The following is an 18,132-nucleotide window of genomic DNA, read 5'->3' on the forward strand; positions in this document are numbered from 1 at the left end:
TTAGCATATTAGCGTATTGTGAGTAATGCTGATTACACCAAAACGCCGAAGCTTTGTTGACACAAAATCTGCCGGCACCACAGCTGCTGAACGAGTTATTACTGAAGGTGCAAAGTCATTTAACGGGGTATGAGGTGACCTCTCGCCTCCTGGTTTTGATAAAGAAGAATTCTAACAACCTAATACTTTATCCACACAACGTAGGAAAGCACATTGCTCACTTTGTGTGACTCATTTTGTGTAACCGCTGTAGATTTACAGCACGGCAGAATCAGAAAAAGCTAGCCAATTAGTGGACAGCTGGGCAGTTAGCTTGCTTTCTAATTCCGCCATGATTTTATTCTACACTGGTTTCAGAAAAAGAGCCGAACATCAGCGGTCTAACGGTCCCTCCGCCGACAAGCTAACTAGCCATCCATTGGTCTCTGATTTACATCCTGCTGACGCGTCAACAACAAATTCACCATTTTCATTTGTATTCGCCAAATGAGCACGGAAAACCTTCCACTCCTATTCTATTTCCATGTGCCGTCTACACAAACCCCCACAAAATAAGGACTGAAATAGACAGTTGAAATCAATCTAATTTAACTCCAGGACGCTGCAATCAAGAAGTTACAACAATGTGTTTCAGATGTGTTGCAGAAAAGACACTTTTAAAACAGGGATTAACTATTTTAAATTAAAGCTCGCTCCTTGTTTAATTTATATTCTGTGTCCAGAAACAGGGCCCCATTAGTTATAGTTTAATGTGTGTGTATTACCTCACACTCTTGATTTTTTTCTTCTTTACTGTTGTTTATGTCACCTGCTGATCTAAAGTTAAAAACCAGACTTCTTCTCCATCCATCCATCCATCCCATCCATTATCCGCCGCTTATCCGGGGTCGGGTCGCGGTGGCAGCAGGTTCAGCAGGCCGACCCAGGCTTCCCTCTCACCCGCAACACTTTCCAGCTCATTCTGGGGGATCCTGAGGCGTTCCAAGGCCAGCCGGGAGATATAATCCCTCCAGCGTGTCCTCGGTCTTCCCCGGGGTCTCCTACCAGTTGGACGTGCCTGGAAAACCTCTAATGGGAGGCGTCCAGGAGGCATCCTGACTAGATGCCCGAACCACCTCAGCTGACTCCTTTCGACACGAAGGAGCAGCGACTCGACTCCAAGCTCCCTCCTGATGTCCGAGCTCCTTACCCTATCTCTAAGGGTGAGCCCGGCCACCCTACGGAGGAAGCTCTTTTCGGCCGCTTGTATCCGAGACCTCGTTCTTTCGGTCACGACCCAGAGTTCGTGGCCATAGGTGAGGGTTGGAACGTAGACCGACCAGTAAATGGAGAGCTTTGCCTTCCGTCTCAGCTCCCTCTTCACCAGGACGGACCGGTACAGCGCCTGTTTTATTGCTGCAGCCTCACCGATCCGTCTGTCGATCTCCCGCTCCACCTTACCCTCACTCGTGAACAAGACCCCGAGATACTTGAACTCCTTCGCTTGGGGTAGGCAGTTTGTCCCCACCTGGAGGGAGACTTCTTCTCGTGGGCTATAAAGTTGTATGAGACGCAAAAGTGCGGCAACACAAGACCAGGTTTTGTGCCCCGACAATTTTAATGCCCAGATTTGAGGCAGCTGTGAAGTGGATGTCTGAGGATTTACGCATTGCAGCCTGGTGCTCTGACAATGTGACATTATGGGTAAAAGAAAAGAAAACGGAATTCCTTGTGTTATTTTTCTTGATTTTAAGACCAGTGAAGAATGTGAAAGCTCACGTCATGGTAATGCACATCTCATTTTATTTAGATTTTAGAAAATACAACAAGCAAATAAGAAGCTCCATAACAATAAGTAGAACAATAAGTTAAACAAAAGAAGAGGAGTGTCAAAGAAACCGCGTATGAAAAAAGCCTCGTAAGTGACATGTTACACATCGTGTGCTGAAGACAAATATGTACAATACCAAAGAAACGTGGTAACAATATAATTTTCACATAATGTACAAGATAACTAGTATAGATTGCATACCAGCAGCTACACATCACTGTATATATATATATATATATATATATATATATATATATATATATATATATATATATATATATATATATATATAAAAAAAAAAAGATGGACATCAGCAATACAAAAGTGTTGTTAGAAACATTTCTAAAATGAAGAACATCACTCTTCTCCACCCAGTTTACTTCACTATTCACAACAAGCCAAGACAGGATTGGCCACATATTGGAGTCATAACGACTTCTTTCTTCTTCACAGGAAGAAAATCCCTGTTTCTCTCGCCCTCCCTCTCGGTTTCCCCCCTAGAAGAGGAAATGTAGAAGTATTATTTCATTCGCTTCAGAAATGTGAGTTCATAATAGGAAGTATCCAACTTCTGTCTTTTTCCCTTTTGCAAAGAGGAACTGTAATGTAGATATATATTTATTTATATTGTGGGTCCAAAAACTAAACATGGTGAATATTAGTGCCACATGATGCACATAACTATTTTATAAATCGAGGTCGTGGAAGAACTCAGAGGACGTCTCCTGCAGGGTTTTGTATTTACATTTCAGAGGGTGGTGCTTGGATAGCTGCATGCGGAGTCATTTATTAGAGGTTAGAGCTCGGGAAGACCCATCCACCAAAAGAATACCGGGACGCATTCCAGACGCTCACGATTGTGCTTGTTAGAGCTCTGCTTATAATGAATTCTTGCTGGAAAATTAACAGAGAAAGTGTCTGTCAAACAGAGGTGTTTCATAGACGATTATGATGTGCAACTGTAACATTTTATTTATTTATTTTTTTAAACAGAGAGGAACCTTTTAAACCCCTTTAAACCTTTAAATATCATTATACATCAAGCAATTTTGCAAAACACAGACCGACGTGGCATGTATGTTATCAAAACTGCAAAGGCGATGCAAAATAATAATGCAAAATTAGTCTGAAAGGCAGAAAAAGAAAACACAGAAATAACTCGGAATTCTCTGGTGATAATCCATAAGACACACACACACACACACACACACACGCACACACGCACACACACACGCACACTATAGTGTAGTTATTTTAAGGCTTGAGTGAGGGTTTTCATGGGACATAGAGAGAGGTGATGGACCACCAAGGGGCCATATGACAGAAAAGAAAAAGAAAAAAATATATATATTACATTCGATAATCAACGGAGATAATTGTATATCCTGTTTGAATTGTGATGTTTGTCAGTTTAAAAGATAATTTTGCTTGTTGTGGCACTTTGTTTAGGATATATAATTATAAATACGTAATAAGACGGTAAATGTGACGTTGGACAACGGGGTCTCGCTCATTCTTTAGTTTCCCAGCTGATGGAAAGAGTTGCTGGATGAAACAGATCAGGTGAGATTACCACTATCTTGGGTTTTAGTTCTCGTTTTATTTTTGAAGTTCTTGTGTTTGATTTACCTCCTTTCCGTTTCCTCCTTTCTGTTTGGAGTCATGTCCCTGACTGCTGTCTTTGTTGGACTAAAGCCAGTAAGCTGTTCATTTAAAATCATTGTTTTTTTCTTTTGTTTAGATCCATGCCCTGTTTCCTGTTCTCACAAAGATAACGTTACATTTGTGCGTGGAACGTAGCAACGTTAGCCAGCTAGCGAGCTAGCAAACCAAGCTAACGGCCATGTTGGTGTTCCTGATGTTGTTTCACACAACACTAAATGTAACTGCGACAGAATTATCTTTTAAATTGACAAACATTAAGTGTGTAATTTGTGGCTTAAGCTGTTGACGACTGGACCCAGTTTCTCTTTATTACGGCGCCTTCGCCTCTTCTAAATATTACGCTGGTAGAAAGCTCATGCTGGTTGTTAGAAAAGTAACATCTCGTTCTGTTTATCTGCAAACGTTTGCCATAGCTGCATTTCCTGTTTTTGAATTATGAATATTCTGGTAATAATGTGCTCGTGGGAAAACTCATCAGATCCAAGCGTTATTCTGTCAACATATTACAACATGCATCAATACACATGGCATTCATCAAGACCGTCAGTGAAGCAATGCTGATCTTGGATCGCCAAAAACACATTTCATAGGATTCCCCCAAAGGCTGATCCAAGATCGGCGTTCCCGCCCGACAGAGCCTGACGAATTCTCGCCCCACTCTCCAATATTTTAGTTTCCCAGTTATGTTACAGTATAATCAGACTCAGACCAGCTCCACCTTGGAGTTGGGGTAAACAGCAACGACGTCGTAGCCCTCTGGGGGCTGGACGCGCGCCATGGCGTGGATCTCGCAGTACAGACTGTCCTCGATGAAGAAGTAGCCTCTCTGCTTGAGGTTGACGCCGCAGTCATCGCACATGAAGCACTCGGGGTGGTAGAGCTTGTCCCTGGCCTTCACGATGGTGCCGCTGGAGGGGGAGAAGGAGGAGCGTTAGACTTGTGAAGGGTTAACGACAATCCGGTAAATCAAAGAGCGATGCATGAGTCAGACTAAAGAAGAGCAGCATGGTGAACTACATGTTCGGGGCGATTGAAGCCTTATTGGCCAATCACACCCCAACGCTAGAAACGTGTTCCCCGGCCGTTATTAACATGCTCATCGGCTGTTTTGTCCGACTCGCTTTGCCAAGTGGGCAATCCAACACTACGAGGTGGCATTGCTTAGAGCAGGGGTGCCCACACTTTTTTGGCTTGCGAGATACTTTTAAAATGACCAAGTCAAAAAGATCTACCTACATTAATAATGCTTAATATAAAAACAAAAAACAAATATATATATATATATATATATATATTTATATTAAGCATTATTAATGTATAAATATATAGAATGTACTTTATATTTACAATATTGGTGTACCTCGCATAACTGCATGAACTCTTATGACAATACAATTCGGTACATTTTTGGTCATTACATTTTAACTTGATGACTTCACTGAATGGAACCAGCAGGGTTGCATAGTTCGGACAGTAGTTGCTGCTAGCCAGCCTCAGGCAGACCAAATGGTCATCAGTCATGGTGGAATGGTGTTTGGATTTAATATTTTTCATGTGGGAAAAGGTTGACTCTCATAAATAAACTCTGACAGACACTTGTCAAGCTGCTCTGTCAAGTTGCGCACACGATTTCCATTGCGTTTTCAGCTCTGACGCCAGGTTTTGGAAGCTCCCCAAACCATGTCACTGCAGTTTTGAGGACAGATTGCAGTTGCATTTTTTGTTTGCATTTACTGAGCTGATCATATCAACCACGGTTTTGTCTCCGGACAAAGCTCTCGAAATCTCTGCAGAAATTTCCCCCTACTAAGCCATCTCACATCAGTGTGTAGCAAGAAGTCAGAGTGGTCGAGTCAGCCTACTCCAGATGCGCATGGAACAGCCATCTTTGAAGAGCTCTCGCTCATACAGGCGATCTTGGTTACCACATCCATGATCTCTTTTATGTTTAGCATTGTAGTGCATAATACTTGTCGGTGTATTATGCAGTGGGAATTAAGGAAGTTGGGGAAAACATCGTCCTCCCTGCACTTGGCAATAAATCCATTCAAGCGGCCGACCATTGCGGGCGCACAGTCCGTGGTGATTGACATTAATTTGCACACTGGAAGCTGGGTTTTTGTCGATAACGTTTTTTAAAATTTTTTAAAATTTTTTTAAAATTGTATGCGATCTACCCGCATTACAAATTGAAGTATTGGGAACTCCTCGTTTAGACAGATGCAAACGTGTGAATGCATGATTGGGAAATGACGCAAAGACACGGTTTATATGTATTGTGCGAAACCCCTTGATCGACACTTGAGATGATTTGAGGGCTGAGGTGTCTCTATAAGCAACACGTTAATATTTTTCACTTGTAATTGTCACTAAAAATGTCTTTTAAAGCTTACTAATATTCAGCAGTATTTGCAAAACATTTACAACGAATATGACTAGCGAGTGTGAAAGCCAATTTTCCGGCCAGCGAGATACGAAACATAATCGTCTTCGCCTCCGTTTGTGGACCTGCATGGACCCCATTTTGACAAATTTGACAGTGTCTTTTGCGAGAACCTGGATTAAAGCAGGACAATGTCTCCGCTCTTCTTGGATGCCAGGACGGCAATGAGAGGAAGCCGAGCCGAGGGAGAGACGAGTGAGTTCTGTTACAGGGCATACTTGTTGCCTTGTGGAGCTTTTGTGTGGCCTTATTGGTCACAATATTATACGTTTTTTATGTTTGTGCAAAACCTTGTTGCTTTGACTTACATCCACGAAATCCTGCATATGAAGCATTGGGTACGAACACTGGAGCACAGTTCCCACCTGGTATTTCACACTCGACCTTATAAGGACAACTGCAAGCGGTTTTTAGGGAAGTGCCATCAGGACAAAACATAAAGCCCTTAAAAAGGAAGTAAGGGAGGATTAATTGCTTGTGACTGACTCACTGTTTATTTAACTTTCAAATATCTTTGCTAATCAGAAATGATCATACCTTATGGCGACTATGTAACCCTGCAAGTATTTGAATATATTTAATCATATATCATCGCTGAACGGTATTTATTTATTCTGCTGGCTGGCTGCTGATCAACACTGGTGCATTTAGTAGCTCACTGCTTCACACAGTTGTTAAGGGCGTTCCCACTGTTCCCAATAAGATTTTCCTTTCTGGACTGGGGACTCGGGCCAGCGACCATTCAGCCATACGCCCCCTTCTTTCTTTGACCGCCTTCCCCGTCTAAACTCTTGATACAGAGCTCTGCACTTGTTTATGAAGCTGAAAATGATCCCAGGTCAGCCCGATTGTGCCCTGCACGCTCCCACAATGCCCTCTTATTAACGAGTAAGCCGATGACATCACTGCTCACCTGCAGCTGCCTTTATAGAGGGGGGATTACCGGTGCATGTGGTTACTTTGGCAGAAGTGTGTGTGTGTGTGTGTGTGAGTGTGTTTCCCGATGTGTACATGCGTGGGAAAGGGTGTGGAGGGAGGAAGGCTTGGCTTAATCATTAATAGGAATCGGAGTTCTTGTGCAAGGCCTGTTGCTGCAGGTAGAGCTGCACAAGTTAACCTCTTTGTTTGGAGAGTCATTGGAGAAATTTCCCTCACCTCACAAAGTTCAACTTTTAAACTTTATGAACACAGGTGGAGTGATAAAACCAGACAGCGGCCTATCATTTCCAGTTGGCGATAATTTAGCAGCAAATCTGATAATAAATCATTCACATTTTTACGCATTTCATTACTGCATCTTCAATAGTCTGTAATTGTAGATCACAGGAACCATAATTTGAAACCATAAAGTTGTATGCCTTTATATGTAATACCCCTAAATCAAAGGAAGTTTGAAACATTTATAGCATAAACATTGAGGGTGTATCAAGTCTTAGCACTTGTCTCTGACCAATAAGGCACAATCACATGCGTATTCTATGAGAGGTCACGGTACTTACACAATGCCATTGCAGCAGCGTGTGCATTGGGGTAGCTTCTGAAGACCGGACATGGGGCCAGGGATGGGGCTTCCCAGTTTGGGGATTGGAGACCTGACTGGAGACTTTAAGTTTCTCATTCTGTCTGTTGGGGACACACCTAGAAAAACAAAAACAACAAGCACAGAATAAAAACAGGAACTTTGGAGACCAACATAAACCATGCAGACTGCTTATATCTTAAAAGTAAGCATGCTGTAAATGTACAACTTCCTATCAAGGGCCACCATATTCCAGGTAATAAAATGGTAAAGGCCAGACAGGGTCATGAAAGTATGCGTTGGTCTTCGCACTCTGAAGAACATTCCCCTTGAGGTTCAGGTGGACAAGAGTATGGTGGTTGTCAGGTCTGTAGCAGGTTGATATAAAGATCACCATCGTCACCTTCTACAGTAACTTGAAAAGGATCCTCAGTTCAGTGTAGATCTCCTCCAGCTGTGTCCACAACAACTGCTGCTCTACTGTGTGATTAAATGAATACAGCCCACAATTGGCCAACTCGCCCTCGTCAAGACACTAATAAGGCAACGTAAAACCCACTTCATTCAAACTCAACGTTGCCAAAAACTAAATTAAACTCACAGAGCCTACTGCCCGCTGAGCAGCAGCTGCATGGCAGCAACGTACTCAGCAGTTGGTGTAGATCTGCTAGCTGCTAGCCAAACACACTGTCCAAAACAATAAAGGTGAGGCACAAAGCAGCGGCTGAGCGCGCCTCCCCCCCCTGTCCCCTCCAAACACATGTGGGTTGCAGAGTAGCAGCTGGGAGTGGACGATGCACTCAGCGGTGGGCGGTTAACAGTAGTGAGTGACGAGTCAGCAGGCAGTCGACGGCAGTCGAAAACAAGGCAATAAAAAGGTCTTTTGAGAAAGTGTGAGTGACCGCAACCACGAGAGGTCCTTGAGCATGCAGCCCCCAACTTGGCCCCCAGAATATGCTGCATCAGAATGTGAGATTAGCCGTGGACAGACTCACTAACTCATGCATGCACGCACCAACAACAGATCGCACGATCCTACTGACAAAAAAAAAAACACTCAAGCATTGTAGCTCAATACAAGGAGTGTATCTATAAACACCTGAGCAGCCACACAGGAATCATTTAACAATGTTCAACCGACCACTTGAGAGAATACAATAAACTGGTTTTGCAAGTTTTGCTCCAGCAGACAAATGGAAGCTCATCTCCTGCCAAAATTAATGCTGAGGTTGTGGTTAGTGTTTCTGTACGGCTCATTAACCTTGTTGCTTGCTTTCAAAAAACAGGATGTTGCCACTTGTCCTCTTCCTCTGCCTCTCCATTGTGTTTGTCTGCAAGAGATTAATGCTTTCTCTTTCAACATTCCAGTGGCACACCACTTAAAATCCAAGAAAAAATACTGTCGGCCTTTGACGTTCTTCATGGTGGTCTCAAAATGTACGCGGGTAACGATTCGTTGGTGTGAAAGTGCTGCGCTTAGCACACGCAAGTGTTGTTTTAGCCTCTGAATTAAAAGTGACAGTGAGGAAAGTGCTGAGAATAAACACCAACAGCTTTCCTCCAGGGGTGTGATCTTGGACTGAGCTCGGTCTGGACATACAAATCACTGAAAAGGTAGTACAATCATACTTTCTTCAACTTGCACAAATTATAATATTTATTTATCTCCAATGGACTATGAAAGAGTCATCCATGCTTTTATCTCGTCACATTTAGGATTATTGGAAACCTCAGTATTTGGGGCTCAGACTTATAACATATCACTCCCATCTTCGCTACACTGGCTACCTGTTCTGTATAGTAGTTTTTTTTCTTTACTTTACTTCTAATTAAACATTTCGCCATTATGTTAGGAATGATATTTCCCATCAGATTTTTCTTTCAAAATTGGAACAAACGTCCTTCTAGACTAAAAGACGAACCGATTAGAATTTGGTGGTCAAAGGTCACTGAAACCTCACAAAACAAATTTTTGGCCACAAATCAAGAATTCATACGCAAATGTTTAATCGGATAAAATGCTGCAGTGACGACATTTTGGACAGACGTGGATGTGAACTGCAACGTGGCTGTTTGGCAGTGACATACAACCAATCTCTATTTGATTTTGTTTTGTAAATCGCGACGTAACTGTGGTTTGAAAGGTGCATTACTAGCGTTAATTAATGTTGCTCATTTATCTCCTATCAATAAACAACAAAGGGTTTAAAAAAAATACTTACCTACAATAAGCGACTGAGGCTGGTAATCCTGGTGCGAGACATGGGTGACTGTCTTCCCACGGCTTTTTTTTCCCCATTGAGAGTGATCAAATCCAATCATCAAGCGTTCACTTCTTGCCTGACTGGAGTGGATTAAAGGGGCATGTTTAATGCTGGATATCTGGAGCTCCTCCAGCGGCTTACAGGTACACCGGGGCAGAGCAGCGGTGCACGACACAACTTCCTTTTACTGATGACGTGCCAGCAGAGGCCGCTCAGGCCACCTATCTGCCACTAACCAGTCTAATCGCCTCCCACCTGGCACCGGGCACAAAGCCCTCTGCATCCCTCAGCACCAGTTAGCCTCCGACGGCTCCGCAGTGTGTTTAAGAGCCGACATTAGCCGGGTATGTTATTCCTGGGATTAATGTCTCCATTACCTAATGATACACTCTAATGGAAAACCGTTTTACGTGCAGCAGACTTTCTCCCACAGAAAGGACGGTTGATTAATACAAAAATAAAAACGTAAGACCACAGTCAGGAATAGATACAAAAAAGCTGAATGAATGAGTGCTTGTTTAGTCTTGCTTCTACATTTTTAAATACTCAGGCGCCATATATTCTATTGCCAAACGCAGACAGACACCATATTTTATTTGACAGACGCTGACACGTTGGCCAATTACGACACATATCTCACCACGCAGAACATTCACGGCACAATGTGTGCGTCTTGCCCTGTGACTAATATCACCCAGACGTGCTGTAAAACAGCCCCCATCCTAACTCAAACCTGTCGGGGGCAGAATGAGAGGCCTCGGGGGAATTTATGGCGAAAGGGAATCACACCGTGGAAAGAATAAATAAACGGCTGTAACGATATATAAGCCTGGATTTGTCCCTGACTGTGCATGCTGCACATACTGCAGGGGTCATATTCCTCCAAGGAGTTTGAAGATGTTTTTTATCAAGACTATGTTGCAAGAAAGATCATGAAAAATGAAAGACACACTTTTAATCTCCGGGGCCACACACGCAATCCAAATGTCGCAATGCGAGAAAGAAAAATGTTGGCAGAAACTTCTAGATAGATAGATAGATACTTTATTAATCCCCAAGGGGAAATTTGTTGTCAGAGTAGCAGCTTATAGACACAAAAATGAAATATAAAAACAACAGGGATGAAAGATATATACAAAATAAAATAAAAATCAAAATAACTGGGATGAAAGATATGTACAGCGCAGCGTGTATTAATTTAGGAAATTACATTAAAACAGTACTTTAATGTAGTAGGATGAATCTTTTGGAGAAAGTGCTCCGCTGACCCTGCAGTAGGTGGTGGAGATGGTGGTTCGTAGGGCTGCAACTAACGATTATTTTAATAATCGATTAATCGGTTGATTATTTTTTCGATTAATCGATGAATCGGATAAAAAAATGTTTTTATCAAAAAAGCGTTCATTTCCAACCCTTTATTCAAAAACAGAAGTGACAGTGCAAAACATTTTCAGAAAGTGCACAAACAGGTTGCTCCTTGAACATCCCTGAGCTGTTAATTAAAACAACAAAATGGACTAACACTAAAAACATACACATCTATGCTTTACATCTGCCAAATGTGAGCCCTTTTTACTGTAATTGATCCCTCCAGAGGCTGCATTTAGCATACCCTGCTTTATCAATATGTATGAAATACTGGGACAGAGGGAAGCTGTACTGCTACATATAGAGCATCCTCTTCCTTAAACTCTTTCATTCTGGGTATGACCACGACGTCACGTTGTTGGCTAAGCCCAACTACGTGATTTGCTTCATTCTACTTTGAGTAAAAAAAACAAAAAAAAACAAAAACCTGCAGCCAGATCCTCCGGTGTGCAGGTTTAACGTTAACGAGTGACAGCGTGAACTGAACCAGACCAGGGGGGTGACGGCATGTTTCATCACGTTACGTTTTTTTACAAGCAAGACTGAACTGTAACGGAACATAACGTAACTTTAACGACAATACACAACCCAAACACGTTAGCTAACGCGATAGCAAGCTGACTAGCTTCCATTGAAAACAAGTTTGAGGAACATGAAGACGCTGATTGGCCAAGACTCGACTTGTCAAAGATCTTCTATTTTTGAGAACATCACAACCTCAGCTTTTCTCGTGTCTCACTCCAATCTCAGAAACGCTGGCCGGCCAGTTGCTCTGCTTCGCTCTTTTTTTTCTTCTCCGCGACTTATTGCCCGGCGTAATAATCGCGCGGCACAACGAATCGATAATGAAATTCTTTGCCAACACTTTTGATAATCGATTTTTATCGATTTTATCGATTCGTTGTTGCAGCCCTAGTGGTTCGGGTTGTCCATTATGGACAATAATTTCTTCAGCATCCTCCTCTCCACCACCTGTTCCAGATAGTCCTGCTTGCAGACGATGATGGAGCCGGCCTTCTTAACTAGTTTGTTGAGTCTATTGGTGTCACCGGCTCTAATGCTGCTCCCCCAGCAGACAATAGCAAAGTACAGGGCGCTGGCCACAACCGACTTGTAGAACATCTCCAGCATCTTGCTGCACACATTGAAGGATCGAAGCTTCCTCAGGAAAAAGAGTCGACTCATCCCCTTCTTGTACACAGCGTTGATGTTGGCCTTCCAGTTCAGTCGGCTGTCGATGGGCACTCACAGCCATCGGCGGGCGCATTGGGAGCATTTATGGAGTGAAATTAAACAAAACAAGAATTGCTCTGTGCCGATAGACCAGGGGTGGGCAAACTTTTTGGCTCAGGGCCCACATTGAATTAAAACATTTGACAGACGGGCCGGGCCAGTATCAGATGGATGGAGAGTGTTTGTGTGAACCTGTCACGGGAGGACAATGTTTAGGACCCAAATGCAGACCACATGAGAGTATGAGTATCTGGTAAAACAGATTATTGGAGCCAAAGGGAAGGTGGGGAGCCTGTGGTCCGCCACAGGGGGTGCTGGGCGGTGTGAGACCCGTGGCTCTACACTGGACGACGGTGAGGCCGGCAGGGGGTGGTGTGAGACCCGTGGCTCTACACTGGAGGATGGCGAGGCCGACAGGGGGTGGTGTGAGACCCGTGGCTCTACACTTGAGGACGGCGAGGCCGACAGGGGGCCGTGTGAGACCCGTGGCTCAACACAGGTTTAACACACAATGGTTCAGACAGGGATAAAAGAGTAAAAGTAAAAAGCCAATAACTAAAAAGTAAAGAAAACTTACATTAATTTACTTCACTTACTTTCATTTAAAAATATTTTGCTGACTCTTTAAATTGGCTGCCAACCTCTTAGCAGTAGCCGCCCGTTCTGTCGTTGACTAGCATAGTTAGCATGCTTGGCGGAAAAGTGGCGGCTAATATTGTATTCTTTGAATACTGCAATGGTTTCTTGGCAAATAAGACATACTGCCTTTGATCGTACTTTGGTGAAAAAATACTTAGCAGTCCACTCCTCATTAAAGACTCTGCACTCACTGTCGACTTGTCTTTTCTTGGGTCCACTCATTGTGACAGAAGGGATCAATGCAGGAGGCTGACAGACAGAACCCTATGTGTCACATGACATGAGCGCGCAGGGTGGCGCAGTTCCGTGGGTCGAATGTGCGTTAGTTATGTTCAGGCATGAAAATCCCTCACCTTTCGGCGAAATTCGCCGTTTTGAAATCAAAATAGGTGACCTACGTGGATCGTGTAGATCCGAAGAGTTTTTGTTTTTGGGAGGGGGGGGGGTCAACTGTCCGCCGTTTCTGAGATTGGAGTGGGGCACAGAAAAAAAACTGAGGTCGTGATCATCTTCGCAATAGAAGATCTTTGACTGTCGAGTCTTGTCCAATCAGCGTTAAGATGTCTACAGCGGCTTCATTCCCCTCCCACCAGTTTTATAATGGCAAGCTAGTCAGCTAGCTAACGTTGTTGGAGAGACAGCGAGTGAGATTACTGGCAGGGGAGAGTCCGTGGCAGCATGTGGCGTCAGACAGGAGAGCGGTGACTCAGTTCCACCTACCGACACCTCATTACATATAAGGAGAGGACAATGGAGATTTTATCCAACTTTTTATTTTAATAAAAAAAAACGAAATGAGTTTCCTCCGTAGGGTGGCCGGGCTACTGTTTTTATTTAAGGGTCTAAGATCTACGTGTAGGAAAAAGTGTATCCTCTAGTTAATTATAATCCATAGAGTTATGCGGTTATAATCACTGTCACACAGAGAGAGGTGTGCATGAAATTCGCCGTTTTGAAACCAAAATAGGTGACCTACGTGAATCGTGTAGATTCGATGAGAATTTTTTTGTCGGGGGGTATTTATATTCAGTGAACTGCGAACAGGTGCGCGTGCCAGAAGGGAGCGCGAGTGCATGAAAATATAAACGCGAAGGACCTTGCATCACCAGTGCAGACCACCATCAGAAGCATCTGGCAGTGCTCAGCAGGCCAAGAAACAGACTGCTGAAGAAGAGAAAAGGGCAAGGCTGAGACATGTGGCAAAACAGCGAAAGCGGGCGATGGAGACACTGGTGGTTCAGGCAAAGAAGAAAAAATAATCTGGTTCTGAGAGTATTACAAACTGTAAATTGTTATCTTTGCCAATAAAATGTATTACAATCTGAATTACATTGTATTGGCTGTCAATCATGATGGAAGAGTAGACAAGTTAAGTTACAGCATGTCCACCATCTCTTGTGGGGGTTATGCATTAAGCCATTTGTGGTGCCCTTAACATATTGTGCCTCATATACTGTACATGTTAGACCCAGTGACAGGCTGGCATGAAATGGCTTGCATAATACTTAGTAAGGAGGCCATAATAATTTTTGACTCATGGCTGAAGTTAAGTTTCTCCAGCTCTCCCCACGTTGGCAAACAAAGCATCTCAAAATGCATCAGATTGATCCTTTAAAATATGGAATATTTACATTTTTCAGTAGTTTGCGGTATATTACGGTAATCAAAAAAAACAAACAAAAAAAAGTGGCGCCCTTGTCTGTGGGATCAGTGGGGGAGGGGTGGAATTGACCAGCGCAGCACAGCAAGTGTTGTGTGTTGCTCTAGTTCAGCAGAACACAGCAGGCAGCAGTCTGTTTTTTCGGCACGTTTTTTCGGCACGTAAAAACTGCTGTAACGCCTCTCTGTTCCCGACTTGATTTTCCCAAAGCACGATGACCACAACAGAACAGCGTTGATGTTTCTTCATGCTTATTTATTGCACAGCGCTCTTTTAGGCTTTTCGTGTGTGTGTTCTTCTGCAGCAGAGCCGTGTGCGCAGCAGAATGCATTACAGCGGTCTTTCTGCTGCAGCAGAACACACACGAAAAGCCTAATGACGCGACGCGAATTTGCGGCGCCGCGTCCACCGCGGAAGTTTACTCGCGCGAGTAGAAAGAGGGTGTTCACACCAAACGCGAATTCGCGGCGCGACCAAAGGGGCGTGGCTTAGCTCTGTTGCTTGCCTCTGTGAGAGACAAGCGACGAAGCTTTCATTTCCGCTATCGACCATGGAATAAATAACCACTAGTTCTGCTTTATACTTGTTGTGGAAGTCCCAAACATGTCGGAACATGAAACGCCCTCGTATTTGGGTTCATAACATCATCCGTAGCCGCACACAGCTCGGTAAATTTCACCGACTCCTCCAGGAACAGCGTCTCGCGTATCTCCGTAAAACGATACCGATTATGCCATCCACCATGGAAATAACCACCAGTTCTGCTTTATACTTTTTGTGTAAACTCCACATATGTCGGAACATCAAACTCCATGGTGTCTGGGTTCATACTATTATCCGTGGTCCCATAACAGCGTCTCAATGAAGCCACTGTCAGCGCTGGTTCAGGCGGAGCAGCAGCAGTTTCATTCAGAAACGGGGAGACGGCGGTGGTGACGGGCGGAGCTTCTCAACGCTGATTCTCAACGCTGATTGGCTGCCGCAGCTTTGCGTCACACGATTTCTCCGCCAGAGTTGGGATAATTCAACTCACGCGAATTCGCGCCGCGTCCTTCGCTTTGTTTGCCCCAGGTCAAACGTTCTATTCGCGCCGCCTCCAATGTGTCTATCTCGCCGCAGCGCGTCTGTGGATTGACTTTACATGTAAACTGGTCGCGCCGCAAATTCGCGTCGCGTCCGGTGTGAACACGGCGTTAAAGAGCGCTGTGCAATAAATAAGCATGAAGAAACATCAACGCTGGTCTGTTGTGGTCATCGTGCTTCGGGAACCTGAACTTGGGAACGGAGAAGCGCTACAGCGGTCTTTACTATAACTTATAATTATTTAATGAATTTATTTTTTATGTTATAATAATTAGAATACTCGGCGGGCCCGTAGGGCTGTAGTTTGCCCACCTCTGCGATAGACAGTCGAAGGGTTAAGCCCCGCCTCTCCGTCGTCACATGTTTACTCCCACTGGACTAGTAACCTTGCTGGGGCTTTAAATCGTGTATCTGCTCAGCTCGGTCTTGATCCCCATGGAATAACCCATTTACCTCACATCCACGTGACTGATGTGATGTTTACCTTCACCTATCGGAGTCGGTGGTCCGTGTGTTCTCAGCATATCTCCAGAACCTCGCCCTCGGTGGGTGTTTTGTGCTATTCTGTGCAATGTGGACACAATACTAAACATAATTAAACGTGTTCTTGAAGCTATAAACTAAATTATACCACTAAATGCATTTCATGGCTCAAAACACAATCTACCGGTTTAAAGTCCAGTTGTCTAATCTACGAACAACTAATTTACGTCACTAAATCAATAATGATGATAATAATAATAATAATAATAATAATAATAATAATAATAATAATAATATTAATGTCCTCTAATCAGTAAAGAAATTTTTTGGAAATACACGAAGGAAGGAATGGGACAAAATACGATATAGGGTTTCCCTTAAAAGGTCACTGGAATTTTGTTTATTTTTCCAACTTTTGGAGAAACATTCCCCGTCTCCTCTCCGTTCTCCCCTTTAAATTCACCTCATTTATGAACGTGGATATGATAAAGAAATGAAATAAAATCTTCCCATTCAACAGTAAGTTGTTTAAATGTCAGTGCATTTCTTTTAAGTCTGTAAAGGTTTAATTATTAGCTTATAAATAAGTAATACCATAACATGTTATGGTAAAAACAACTTGCTGTCATCGATCAAACCTCAGGTAATATCGCTTCAAACGGCCAAACTTCACACCGGCATTGTACTCTCACTCCACATCACTTTCCAATCATGGCTGAGGAATTCTGGGTGAACAGACACTCTTGTTTGCTTTAACTTTAAAAGCCCCTGAAAGTCAACATGGCCCCTGTGAGGCCTTTCACCTTCAAAAGGGGACCAACTGCTGTGAGCTAAAAGCCGGACAGCGAGGTATGCGTTCAACAACAGGATGGTTCAACGTCACTGTTCCATTGTAAATTTGACTCGTTTCTTTTTCTTTTTTTTTTAAACAATAACCAAGTGACAGATTTTACCAGAGCGATTTTCTATAAAAACAATCAGAATGTATAGCTGAGGTGTCCCCGTGTCCCCGTGAGGTGTCAACCCGCCAATCAACCCAGACAGAGTCCCCTTTAAATCTCTTAAATCCATCAGCAGTGTCTCTCTGTCTCCAGTCTCCTTCTTCAGCACTCGTTGCTCAGAGTGTGATGGTAGGAGCTAAATTAAAGGAAAAGGCTTTTCCATCTGAATGGGTTTAAATGTGCATGTTTTGACACATATATATATATATATATATATATATATATATATATATATATATATATATATATATATATATATATATATATATATATATATATAAAACTTTGCTCCACATTGGTTTGAATTTGTTGTCTTTTTTTGTGTTTGTTTATCACTGGAGTCCATGTGGCATTGGAGAGAGACACACGTATCAACATCAGACAACGGAGCGTGGGAATGGACCTTGAGGCGATCGCAGCCCTCCGGCATCTTACAACCGCACAGCCAGACCGATGCTAAGCTAACCCAGCTGGGGCCAAAGGCTACTCCACTACCAGGCCTGCTCCTGGCTGATATCCAGGTCGTAGGAAAAAAAGATGGAGGAAATAACCCAGCAGCGGGAGGTATCCGGCTGTCCACATCTTTGCAGACACCTGGCTGCATCCCAGAGCAAGCTGCACTTGACGGGCGGACCGCAGGAAAGCACAGGACTCCCTGTTCACATCAGCGAAGCTTTGTGCTCAAACATACTCAAAGTTGATGGACAGTTTAATGTTGGCCATATCATCTGCCCCGAGAATTGTTTTGTTGCTGCTGTTTACATTCCTCCTGATGCAAACAAATGAAAATAAAAATACACTTCAGGAAAGCACTACTGATTATGTTTTGTTTTGCTTGTGTATAAAACAGTGTTTGGTTGTGAAGCCCCCCCCGTGTAGCATATTGACAATAAATTATCCTTGAATACAAATCTTTGGAAGGAGGTTCTCCAATTTAACTGAGAAGTTTCCATGACAACAAATG

The 18,132-nt window shown here is 43.3% G+C and overlaps 1 protein-coding gene across 1 annotated transcript in view; it reads right to left on the bottom strand.

Annotated features, from left to right (window-relative positions):
• Nucleotides 1-2,053: 2,053 nt before the first annotated feature.
• pdlim4 (PDZ and LIM domain 4) overlaps nt 2,054-18,132 on the bottom strand; it is a gene marked incomplete at its 5' end in the record, with an annotated part of 52,047 nt that continues 35,968 nt past the window's right edge. The window contains 2 exons of the mRNA XM_079214553.1: nt 2,054-4,383; nt 7,418-7,556. Coding sequence (XP_079070679.1) covers nt 4,179-4,383; nt 7,418-7,556 — 344 coding nt within the window. The 3' untranslated portion in view covers nt 2,054-4,178. The remainder of the gene's footprint in view (nt 4,384-7,417; nt 7,557-18,132) is intronic.

Source organism: Taurulus bubalis (assembly GCF_910589615.1).
Source record: "Taurulus bubalis genome assembly, chromosome: 2".
Taxonomy (NCBI): Eukaryota; Metazoa; Chordata; class Actinopteri; order Perciformes; family Cottidae; genus Taurulus; species Taurulus bubalis.